Source organism: Macrobrachium nipponense, chromosome 3 (assembly GCF_015104395.2).
Source record: "Macrobrachium nipponense isolate FS-2020 chromosome 3, ASM1510439v2, whole genome shotgun sequence".
NCBI lineage: Eukaryota > Metazoa > Arthropoda > Malacostraca > Decapoda > Palaemonidae > Macrobrachium > Macrobrachium nipponense.
The window spans coordinates 8,740,709-8,753,208 of record NC_087202.1 but is presented as its reverse complement, the minus strand read 5'-3'; the positions used below and the strand labels follow the sequence as shown (position 1 = coordinate 8,753,208).

At 38.7% G+C, this 12,500-nt stretch overlaps 2 protein-coding genes across 2 annotated transcripts in view; one reads left to right on the top strand and one right to left on the bottom strand.

The window, feature by feature from the left end:
* The window catches only part of LOC135222147 (trichohyalin-like), a 34,369-nt gene extending 29,555 nt beyond the window's left edge, over window positions 1–4,814 (top strand). Inside the window, exons 2-3 of the mRNA XM_064260316.1 lie at window positions 1,831–3,717; window positions 3,843–4,814. Coding sequence (XP_064116386.1) covers window positions 1,831–3,717; window positions 3,843–4,814 — 2,859 coding nt within the window. The remainder of the gene's footprint in view (window positions 1–1,830; window positions 3,718–3,842) is intronic.
* Window positions 4,815–5,913: 1,099 nt separating this feature from the next.
* Window positions 5,914–6,699, bottom strand: LOC135222146 (soluble scavenger receptor cysteine-rich domain-containing protein SSC5D-like). The gene has a single exon (XM_064260315.1). The coding sequence runs from the start codon at window positions 6,697–6,699 to the stop codon at window positions 5,914–5,916; it is 786 nt and encodes a 261-aa protein (XP_064116385.1).
* Between the last annotated feature and the right edge of the window lie 5,801 nt (window positions 6,700–12,500).

Below are 12,500 nucleotides of genomic sequence, written 5' to 3'. Positions count from 1 at the left end.
TGACAGGTTATTTGTGAAAGGATAAATCCCTGATATTTTCAGGGGAATTCGTGAAAACACCAATTCACTTAGGGACACTGACCCTCCCTTAGGGTACTATAGTAGGTTAACATCAACCGTGCATATGATGCCTTGGTCAGTAGTCCCTTACGACACTCCTGATTGGCTGCTGATAAGCCAATCACAATTCTGGAAACTCTCCTTAGTCTCTCGAGAGAATTCACATAGGCAGGTTGTATGTTCCACCTCTCATGAGGGACACGTCTTTCAAAAGTATCCCTCATGAGGTGGAATATACTACATCTCGCCTATATGAACTCTCTCGAGAGAGAAACTGAGAGTTTCCAGCCCTGTGATTGGCTTATCAACAGCCAATCAGGAGTGTCGTAAGGGACTACTGGCCTAGGCATCATATGCATGGTTGATGTGAATCTACTGTAGTACCTAACACGGCGAAACACACACACACACACACACACACATATATATATATATATATATATATATATATATATATATATATATATATATATAATTGTAAAGAACAAATGACAGAGTAATAAGATTTACAATATACTATTATTATCATTATTATTCTTATTATTATTATTATTATTATTATTATTATTATTATTATTATTATTATTATTATTATTATTATTTTATAGCCAAAATCTACATCTAGTAGAATTTCAATGAAATAACTTGGTCAGATGACATCCCGTCCTCTTTCAAAACACCTGATTCTAAAATTAATTAGAAACTGAAATACGGATATTTGAGGATCTCACCCAAAAATACGAAATATGAGAATGTACGATTTGAAATAAGCTAAAGAAAGTAAATTCTCTAAGCAAGTTCGGAGAATAAATGTAGACATTTACTTCAAACTTAGATAATTTATGCATAACTTTTAAGATTAAACGTTTGCTTCAAACATAATCATTTGAGTTTAAGCAATTTTTTAAGTTTTCCATACACATATGTATACATACATATATATACACACATACATATATATATATATATATATATATATATATATATATATATATATATGTGTGTGTGTGTGTGTGTGTGGTTGTGTGTAATACACACACACACAACACACACACACACACACACACACACACAACACACACACACACCATATATATAATATATATATATATATATATATATATATATATATATATATATATAATTATATATATATATATCCTCAAGGTTTACATAAAGCCCCAGTATCACTATAAGCAATAAATACTTGTAATGGTACGGGGACTTTATGGACAACCTGTGGATATATATATATATATATATATATATATATATATATATATATATATATATATTATATATACACACAATTTCATTATTATTATTATTAAACAGGATAACGAAAAACGTAGGATTTCGTGGGAGGCGAAGAAGTGAAGGTGGAAAATTTTCGTTCCGAGGATTCTGCCTCTGACGATGAGGGGCGTCGACCCCTCCCTCCTTCCTCCAGAGGGACTGATGCAGCCACAGCAACGAAGAAGAAGAAGAATCCCTCGGAACTGAGCCAGGAATCGGAGTTGTTCTTCGGATCTTCAAGAAGCGCCTCAGGATCTTGAGACCTCAGGAGCAGTCAGGAATCGGAGCTGTTCTTCGGATCTTCAAGAAGCGCCTCAGGATCTTGAGTCCTCGTGCCGTGGCAGTTTCAAAAACTAGACATTGAGAAAGAAAACGTATACGTTGACATTCATCATGTTTGAGCTTTATTGCATATTACTTGCGGTATTAGCATTCATCTACGGAGACTTATGCGCTTCAATCAACCAATTGCAGAATTTCTTTTGTTCTCAAGGAGTCGACAGTGGTTTCCGAGTACCTAGTGCTCTTGTTGCTGCTGCTGTTGATTCTCTTGAACCAGAAATTGTGGACCAGCGGAACAGCTTGACGGCGCCATCCTTTGCCTTTGCCAAACCTGGTTTGGTCTTGTTGGCAGCCTTGGCGTTTGCTGTTTTCTGGATATATCGAAGGTTTGGACTGACAGTTCATGAATTGGAGGAATGTCTGAAAAGTGAAAGAACGAATGATTTGAGCGATAGTGAGGATGAACTGGAAATTGATATAAGCGAAAGCGAGAATGACCTGGAAAGTGATATGGGCGATAGTGAGAATGAAATGGAAACTGACATGAGCGATAGTGAAGATGAAAATGATACCTATATGAGCGAAAGTGTGAATGAACTTGAAACTGATGTAAGTGAAGTATCTAGACTGGATGATAGCCGAGATATAGAAGACCTGGAAGATACTAAGGAGGAACAAGAAAGAGATATGCTCGAAGTATCTAGACTGAAAGACAGTCTAGATATGGAAGATCTGGAAATGCCTAGCCTGGAAGAGAGTCCTCCCGACATGGAAGAACCAGATATCCCTGAGGAGGAAGGAGAGCCGAAAGAAATCCATTTGCCAAGACTACATCAAAAAGAACCAGATGTGGAAAAACAGACCTTAGCAGAAGCTCTGGAAAGGAGTCAAGTTTACGGAAATAAAATGGAACATCTCTGGAAGGAAGCACAGGAGGAGATTGTGCGGCTTCAGAACCAACTTGTGGACAAAGACAAGTTGCTGGAAACGACCGCACAGGAGGGAGCAGGACTGAAGAGAGAAATCGAGAACGTCTACCTTGAAAAGGAACATGTTCTGACTGAAAAACGGCACCTAGAAGGAGATTTGGAACTGGCTCTAGACCGAGGAGACACGTTAGAGAACTTAAATAAAGAACTGAAGGAGTCTCTAGAGAGCCAGTTAGAGGCAAATGACGTCTTGCTAAAGAAAAGGGACGAAGACGAAAGAGAAAAGCAAAATCTCTTCCAACAGGCTTTGGTCGAAAAGGAAGGAGAACTGGAGAGCGCCATAAAGAAAAAAACTGAGTTGGGCCTCAAACTGAAACAAATAGAAACTTCAAATCAAAAGCTTGTTTCAGAGAAAGAATACTTCGAGCGGCTGATAGAAGGCTACAAGGATGCCGTAGCCCAGAAGAAGAAGGAAGTTGACCAAATACAAGAAGTACTCGGACATAAAGCGATAGAGGCTGAGAAGGACCGAGAAACACTTGAGGTCATTAAATCAGAAAACGCGAGACTCAGGGAGTTAGCAACTGACCTTCAAGACAGAAATTGTGAACTAGAGAAGAAACGGGCAGAAGAGACCCAGAAAAACTTGATATTAACGGACAAAGTTCAGTCGCTAGAACTACTTTTGGGCCAAAAAGAATCTCAGCTGGTTTCGGCAGCAGAAATTCTAACAGCAGAAAGAGCGAAAACTGAGGTTATGGCCGCTGAACTCAAAAAGATGAAGAACTGGGTCTCAGAACTAGGAGGAGAGAAAGCAAAGTATAAAGAACAGTTAGAGGAAAAAGAAGATGAATTGGCTTCAGTTAAGAAAGAGTTAGACAATGGAAAGATAACCACCCAAACTCTGGCTGAAGAAGCCCAGGTTATGAAGAACTGGGTTGCCGAGTTAGGAGGAGAGAACGTCAGGCTTCAGGAAAAGGTAGACGAAAACCAACTGCAAATAAATTCTCTTAAGAAATCTTTAATGAGGGAGAAACAGAGGAACCGAGTTCTACAGGATGCTCTCCATCATGAGAAGGAGATGGAAAACTTGTTGAAGGAAGAAAAGAGGAGGGGAAATGAGATGGAAACTTCCCTGAGAACCTTACAAGTAGAACTCCATAATAGGGACCTCCAAAGAGAAAACTTACTAAAACAAAAAAAAAAAAAAAAAACAGAAAGAAACTGAGATGTGAAATAGCAGAGAAACTAGGCGTCGCTCTCAATCACGGGAAGGAACTGGAAAGCTTGCTGGAAGAGGCAGAAGAGAAGGCGAGAAAACTTGCAAAAGATTTCGAGGAAGAGGTCCAGAAAAGGGAGGCACAAAAACTAGATTTCTTGGGCAAAGAACAACAACTCAAAGGAAAAATGCTAACGTTGGAAAGCAGATTGAAAAATGCTGAAAATCTTCTGATGAAAGAGGAGAGGGAAAATTTACACTGGCAGCAAAGGTTACAGGAAAAGGACAAAGAAGTAGAGACGCTGAGGAAAGATGAGGAGGACCATCGAGAACAAATGAAGGAGATGGAGGACAAACTGCAAAATCTCTCCAAGGAGAGAAACAGTCTGATCGAAGCAGTCGAAAAACAGTCGAGGGAATGCCACCTTTTCATTGCAGAGAAGGAGAGAGAGAAGAGTGAAATTAGACTGTATTATCAGGAGAGATTGGATCAGAAGGACAGCGAAATGAAGAAGCTGCAGGAAGAAATGGAAGAATGTGATAAATTGAAAGAAAATTGGAGGATACAGGAAGAAAATATGATCAGGGAACACCAACGTCTCATGGAGCGTCAAAGAAGACAGGAAGAGGCTCTGAGGGATCAGGATAAATACATGTTAATGACGCTTCTCCATGGCACAGCTCAGAGGAACTTCCATCTGCAACACATTGCACTGCAGCATGGAATTGAACAGGAGCGGCAAGATGGAGGGCAAGAAGAAGACCTGTGGATGAGAAGGGAGAAACAATACAGGAAATACTGCGATGCCCAGAGTGACAGGAGCAACTACGGGAAGCAGTGGGAGGTCCTAACTCAGACGTTGACGGACCTCATTCATGAAGAAGAAAGAATCCCGCAAACAACGAACGGGGATTCTAACGAGAACTGTGAAATTTCCGATGGAAACTCAGATGACAAAATATGTCATCAAATCAACGACAAGATAGAGCCCCAAAGAGCCGATACTGATGAAGAAAATGTGGGTTGAGTAAGCCAGAAATGACACCCACCAAAAAAGGTCTGTGGGTTGAGTAAGCCAGCAATGACACCCACCAAAAAAGGCCAACAGAAGTGAGTCACAGACTGACTAGATGACTATGGGGCTGAGCGCACATCTTCAGCAGTGTGAGAGGGACCCATGATTCCCCCACACCTTCAAAAGGGGGGCCCCCCACCCCCGAAGGTGTTCATAGTGGTTCCTCTTATGATGCTTTGGGTGTGGGTTCAGCCCCACAGTCATCAAGCCATTCTGTGGCCCATTTGTGTTTGCCTTTTTGTCTCAGTCAGGACGAGCTCGGTAACTGAGTCTGAGTGAATGACTCGATTCTTTTTGCTGCTGTGGAAAAGGCAACATTTTAACCTAGCCACTGAGTTGGGCTGGCTTACCTGCCAGCCCAATTCAGTGCCGGTCCCAAGCCCGGATAAATAGGGAGGGTTGGAATCATCCGTAAAATATCTGCCAAAAACAATGAGAGAGAGAGAGAGAGAGAGAGAGAGAGAGAGAGAGAGAGAGAGAGAGAGAGAGAGAGAGAGAACCCAAAGCAGAAAAATCTACCATTAAAACCATGAGATACATTTTCTATAAACTGTTAAATGCTACACTTAATAGTTGTTGTAGGATTTGGCCTAAAGTCTACAGTGCCATACACCCATCATTTACTTTCTGTCCTTTAAAATATATTTGATATGTTCTTAAGAATAAATTCCAAAGAATAGAAGGTAAATGCCTGGTGCAGGGCACTGTAGAACCTAGGCCTAATGCAGCATTTAACTGAGTTTATATCAAATGTATCATACGATTTTAAAGAAAGATTGATGCAGGTTCACTAAATTAAAATTCTCTCTCTCTCTCTCTCTCTCTCTCTCTCTCTCTCTCTCTCTCTCTCTCTCTCTCTCTCAAACTGGTTGTTGGCGTGGGTTGAGGGATGTTGAAGGGTTGTGGTTGGATAGTTGTGGGTAAGGGTTGAGGGTGAGTGATTTTGACAGTAAGGTTGTGTTTGGAAAGTTGACTATGGAGGTTGTGGGTGAAAGGTCGTGTAAGGTGCTGAGGGTTGTCAATGGATGGTTGCAGTTAGAGGGTTGAGGATTTAGTTTTGAGGATAGAAGCCTGTAAGTGTAAGGTCGTAGGTAGAGGCCAGGTGGACGACTAAGGGTGGAGAGTTATGAGTATAACTGCTGGTGGAGGACTGTGGTTGGAGACCAGGTGGATGACTGTTAGTACATGGTTGTAAGTGTAGGGTTGTGAGTGTAGGGTTGTGGGCAGAGACCATGTGGATGACTGTGGGTGGAGGGCTGTGGGTAGAGACTTGGTGAATGACTGTGAGTGGAGGGGTGTGAGTGTAGAGAGCGGGTGGATGGCTGTAGGTGGAGGGGCGTGAGTGTAGGGTTGTCGGTAGAGACTGGGTAGATGACTGTGGGTGGAGGGGTGTGAGTAGAGACCAAGTGGATGACTTTGGGTGGAGGGGTGTGAGTGCAGGGTTGTGGGTAGAGACTGGATGGATGACTGTGGGTGGAGGGGTGTCGTTAGAGACTGAGTGGATGACTGTGGTTAGAGAGGTGTGGGTAGAGACCGGTTGATGACTCTGGGTGTGGGTGGGTGAGTGTAGAGAGCAAGTATGATGACTTTGGGTGGAGGGGTGTAGGTAGAGACTGAGTGGTATGACTGTGGGTTGAGGGCTGTTGAGTGTAGGGTTGTGGGTAGAGAGAAGGGTGGATGACTGTGGGTGGAGGGGTGTGAGTAGAGACTGGGTGGATGACTGTGGGTGGAGGGTTGTGGTTGGAAGTCTGAATGTGGAGGTTCGTAGGTTTTGTGGGCGTCTGGGGTAGGAGGCGATTCCCCATACGGGAAGGGCTGGGGGGGTGGGGGGGGCCATCCCCCACAAAAAAAAGGTGAGGAGACGTTCCCCAGGTCAACAAACTGGAGATCCCCCACAAAATAATAATAATAATAATATAATAATAATAATATAATAATAATCAATAATATAATAATAATAATATCATAGTAAGCCAGTGCAACATTCAAATGTAAACCATCAAAGAAATAGTTATCAGCCCAAAGACAAAACTGTGAGAATGAAAAGACTTGAGATATGAATAAGTGTACAACCCAAAAAAACATTGAAGTAAAACAACATAAATGATAATAATCGCCTTAGAAACGGATGTCATCTATGTGCTATTGAACTACGATTAATACATTTAAGTTGCTGTGACTCGACTATAGTTTTTTTTTTATATCAGTAAGATATAAAAAAATAATATAAGATTCGATTTATGAAGTTATTATTTGCCGAAGAAGAGAGAGAATTGAATTTTAAAGTTGAATTTCACACAATACGAATTCTTGCTTACAAGGTACTAATTGGTTTCATTAGGTTAAATTATTTACCCAGTCTGAATTTTTATTAACTTTATGACGTCCTACGATTCCATTATCATATTTAGATATGAAAAATCATACAGATTAGAAGTACCTCTGATTAAGTCATGTGCACTATCAGTTAACAGAAGGTAACGCAGTCCAATCAGGAATTCAAAGTCAAGATCACTATATACGAAAGATTTAGTACGAGACAATTTTCAAACGAATCAAGGAACAGCAACCGAACCTTGAATGCTAAATAGTATCTGTGAAATCCCAAACCCTCTTCGTATTCCAAAAGCGAAAATGCAGTTTGATGTTTATGCAGAAGTGTTTGCCTGCGTTGGATACCTCTACATTTCTCAATTTGCAAATGAATCATTAAATATTTATAAAATTTTGAATTTCCACGCTATATTTAATTTTGAATGGTACCATCACATTAGGCAAAATGCGAAGTGAAGTTCTGCATCAGGTTATTATCCTTGATGCTAAAAATTCAGCCATGAATTAATCATTCGGAACCATCTCCAAAGGAGAAAACCTAAGAATAGAAAAGAAAAAAGAAAAAAAAGCAGAACTCTACAGAGATGAAGAGATATTATATGAATGCTAGGATGCATTTCATTAAAAAAAATTTATGCATTGTCAGTTTTAAAATTAATCTTTATAGATTCAATCATAGAATAAGTAAGGATTACAAAGCTACATATTTCTCAATCTCCAAAGATTCAATGTCAAAATAAGTGAGTTACAAAACTACTTATTTTCTCTCTCTCTCTCTCTCTCTCTCTCTCTCTCTCTCTCTCTCTCTCTCTCTCTCTCTCTCTCTCTATATATATATATATATATATATATATGTGTGTGTGTGTGTGGTGTGTGTGTGTGTGTGTGTGGGTGTATACTAAAACTTGGATGACAATATATGCATATATATATAAATATATATTGCCAAATGCACTATACAATTTCTTTATATTAGTAAAGACAATCAGCTGCGAATATCGTTAAATATCAAATTCACCCACTGATATTTCGAGACTAATTGAATTCGATATTAAACGACATTTGTAACTAAAGTTTCTGTGTCGATATATATATATATATATATATATATATATATATATATATATATATATATATATATATATATATATATATATATATATCTAATAAAAGGAGCCCACATAAAAACACAAAATGTAGAGAGAAAAAGTAACTATATTTCAGAGACTGCTGTCTCTCTCTTCAGGTATATGAATGAGAAAAGTTTACAGAAAGGTGGTATTATACCAAGAGATTCGTCCACAAGTAAGCCAATTTAGGTCACCCCCGCTGATAATCTTCCTTTAATCTTCTTAAGGCGTTGGTTGAATGAACACTGCGTCTCGACGATGTCTGATGTCCAATTCCCTTTTGAGATGTTCATTACCTGCTTCTCTTTTATTAAGGCCGATTCCATCATTTGACTCTTGTACCGCAGTTGCTGCTATAAATTACACTGACATATTCCAGTTTATTCTATGGTTATGTCCCCCAGAGATTAATACAACACAAACGGTCAGTTAGGTATGGACAACAGAACTCGGCTATTTTCAACCATATAAATGAACATAACCATAGAATAAACTGGAATATGTCACGTGTATTTTATAGCAGCAACTGCCGGTACAAGAGTCAAATGATGGAATCGGCCTTAATAAAAGAGAAGCAGGTAATGAACATCTCAAAAGGATTGGACATCAGACATCGTCGACGCAGTGTTCATTCAACCAACGCTTAAGAAGATTAAAGGAAGATTATCAGCGGGGTGACCTAAATTGGCTTACTTGTGGACGAATCTCTTGGTATAAATACCACCTTTTCTGTAAACTTTTCTCATTCATATACCTGAAGAGAGAGACAGCAGTCTCTGAAATATAGTACTTTTCTCTCTACATTGTGGTGTTTTTATGGGCTCCTTTTATTAGATGGAATTCTGTTGTTACAGAACACTTTTACCAGTCATTGTCAGCCCATTATGGAATTCAACCGCCTTTCCACGATTCTTCACTCACTTCCAGAAGTCAAGCCAGTTTTCCGCAAGTTTGAAAAAGAACTGAACAGACTACACCGGCTGAAAAACCAAAACACTTTTTGGAAGAATGCCTCAAAGAACAAGTACTTCCAAAAAATGTACGGATTCGGGAGATGGACTCTGCAATCAAACCCCTTCCCTCTATCACACAAGATTTTCCTGGAAGAAAGAATCACCAATACGAGAAACGACATCTTCGTGCTACGCAGAGTGATAATATGGAACTCAATCTAATCTTCGCCTCCTCACTACGGACCTACGTATACAGGTATACTCGATTTCATTCTGTTCCGACATTGCTGCCTATACTAGCGTGACTCATTCCAACAGACTTTTACGCAAGTTAAACAACCTAATAGATAATAGCGCATGGAATAATCTTGAACAACAAGACAAAGTTTTAAACTTTATCCAGCAACCCCCCTTACTGTAAATCAACATTTAGTTTTTAAATTTAGGCTTATCCTTTGCCCTAATGCCAGACCGCAAAAACAACCTAGACTTCATAGTGGCTTTTGATAAATTCATATCTGACAAAAACTACAGCCGTGAAGAGATATGTTTAAAAGGAGTGTTACTAAATGCTTTAACTGACCTTCATAAGAAATATCCTGTTCCCCGCAGATTCATGATAGCCATCCACTCGCTAAAAAAAGTTAGATGTTATAATAAGTAGATCCGACAAGACGGCAAAATTGTAATAATGGACAAAGACTTCTACCTCGACAAAATCAACCAGCTCCTTAGCGACACAAATATCTTACGAAAAACTGACGAAAAAATCCCTCCAGAACGTTCCCACAGAATTTTTTCGGAAAGTAAGATTAATTGGCCAATTGGACAAAAAGAGTATTGAACTATTAGAGAAATTTAAAGTAATTAATCCTAAATTACCCTACTTTTATGGTCTTCCCAAAACTCAACAAAGACAATCTTCCATTCAGACCCATCGTTTCATGCGCCGGAGCTTTCAATTACAAATTTCTAAATGGTTAGCTGGCCTCCTTTCTCCTTTTTTAGGCACTTTTTTCTCCCAGTCACATCAAACATTCGGAAGACTTTTGTCACAAATTCAGAGAAGCACATATACCACTTCACAACATAAAACTTTTAAGCCTTGACGTAGACTCCCTATTCACAAAAGTACCAGTACAGGACGTTCTTCAGTTTTTAAGGGAAAAAAAATTATCCCCCTATTCAGATCATTTCCCTTTGGCACTTGACAAAATAATAAAGTTAGTTGAATTATGTGCATCTAATAACGTATTTTCATTCGGGGAATCATTCTACAAGCAAAAATTCGGGTGTAGTATGGGTAGTCCTTTAAGTCCTTTTTTAGCCAATCTGTACATGGAATACTTTGAAACTACAGTAATAAATGCAATAAAACCCAAAAAAACATGCTGTGGATGAGATACGTGGATGACATACTAACATTTTGGGATAATAAGTGGGGTAATTTTAATGAATTCCTCTCAAAATTAAACGCATTAGTGCCCAGCATCAAATTTAAAGTTGAATGGGAAACAGACAACAAAATTCCTTTTCTTGATGTTTTAATAATCAGAGACACGACAGAATACAAATTTACCATATACAGAAAACCAACGTTCTCACTTTCATATATTCACTACTTTAGCTATCATGACAATAATATCAAGATAGGTCCTAGCTAGCAACCTATTCTTAAGAGCCTTACGAATTTGTTCCCCAGATTTCCTGGAAAAAGAATTTGAACTAATTCGCAAGCAACTTTCATCTTTAAAGTATCCTGACCATATAATTGAGAAAGCAATTCAAAAAAGCAAACGTAATTTTCTACCGACCCCCTAAAGACAAGACAGAGACATACACCCAACAATAAAATAAAAATTCCCCACCTGGAGACGATTAAGAGAGTAACTCACACCCTTGGGAAATCCAACCCTTTTGCATTTACCTACCCAAATACCTTAGCCAAATCCCTGATTAAACGTCCAACAAAAGACATCGCCCAAAGACTCTGGGGTATATGAGATCCCATGCCAGGACTGTGACCAATCTTACATCGGATTTACAGTAAATCACTTCCCCAGAGATTAATCAACACAAACGGTCAGTTAGGTATGGACAACAGAACTCGGCTATTTTCAATCATATAAATGAACATGAACCATAGAATAAACTGGAATATGTCACGTGTAATTTATAGCAGCAACTGCCGGTACAAGAGTCAAATGATGGAATCGGCCTTACTAAAAGAGAAGCAGGTAATGAACATCTCAAAAGGGAATTGGACATCAGACATCGTCGACGCAGTGTTCATTCAACCAACGCTTTTAAGAAGATTAAAGGAAGATTATCAGCGGGGGTGGACCTAAAGTTGGCTTACTTGTGGACGAATCTCTTGGTATAAATACCACCTTTTCTGTAAACTTTTCTCATTCATATACTGAAGAGAGAGACAGCAGTCTCTGAATATAGTACTTTTCTCTCTACATTTTGGTGTTTTTATGGGCTCCTTTTATTAGATGGAATTCTGTTGTTACAGAACACTTTTACCAGTCATATATATATATATATATATATATATATATATATATATATATATATATATATATATATGATATATATTATCGTAATCATAATTATAGCTTTAACAAAAATAAAATATCAAACTTATAAGTACATCGAATGTTATTCAGCGCACTATATTTCTACGGTGCGGACCTGACTGTTTATTACCTTACAAAGCAAGTTTCTCAATGACTGGAGCCAGATGCTCAATAGAAACGAAAATGCCTGGAGCAAAACAGCAGATCATTCAAGGGTATATCATGATATACAAATACTTACATAGAACATCAGTTTTATGTCTATGTCAAAACAAAGTAACTAAAGAATGCAAGGCGCTTTGAACCTGCATCAGTCCCTCAAGAATTACCAAAACCCTGAGCAATAATAATAAAGTGAAAAATGCACAGAAGTGCCACACGTACGATTATGACTTACTTTAATCTTGATTAAAATAAAAACTACTGAGGCTAGAGGGCTGCAATTTAGTATGTTTGATGATTGGAGGGTGAACGATCAACGCACCAATTTGCAGATGTCCTAGCCTCAGCGTTTTTGAAGATCTGAGGGCGGACAGAAAAAGTGCGGAATTTAACCTTGAATCAACCTGGAAGAAAATAAAATACCCAGGCTAGAGGGCTGCAATTTAGTATATTTGATGATTGGAGAGTGGATGATCA

Bases quoted from the DNA above. Each gene is read 5' to 3' on its own strand.
- LOC135222146 (XM_064260315.1), bottom strand. From the start codon at position 6,699: ATGGCCCCCCCCACCCCCCCAGCCCTTCCCGTATGGGGAATCGCCTCC.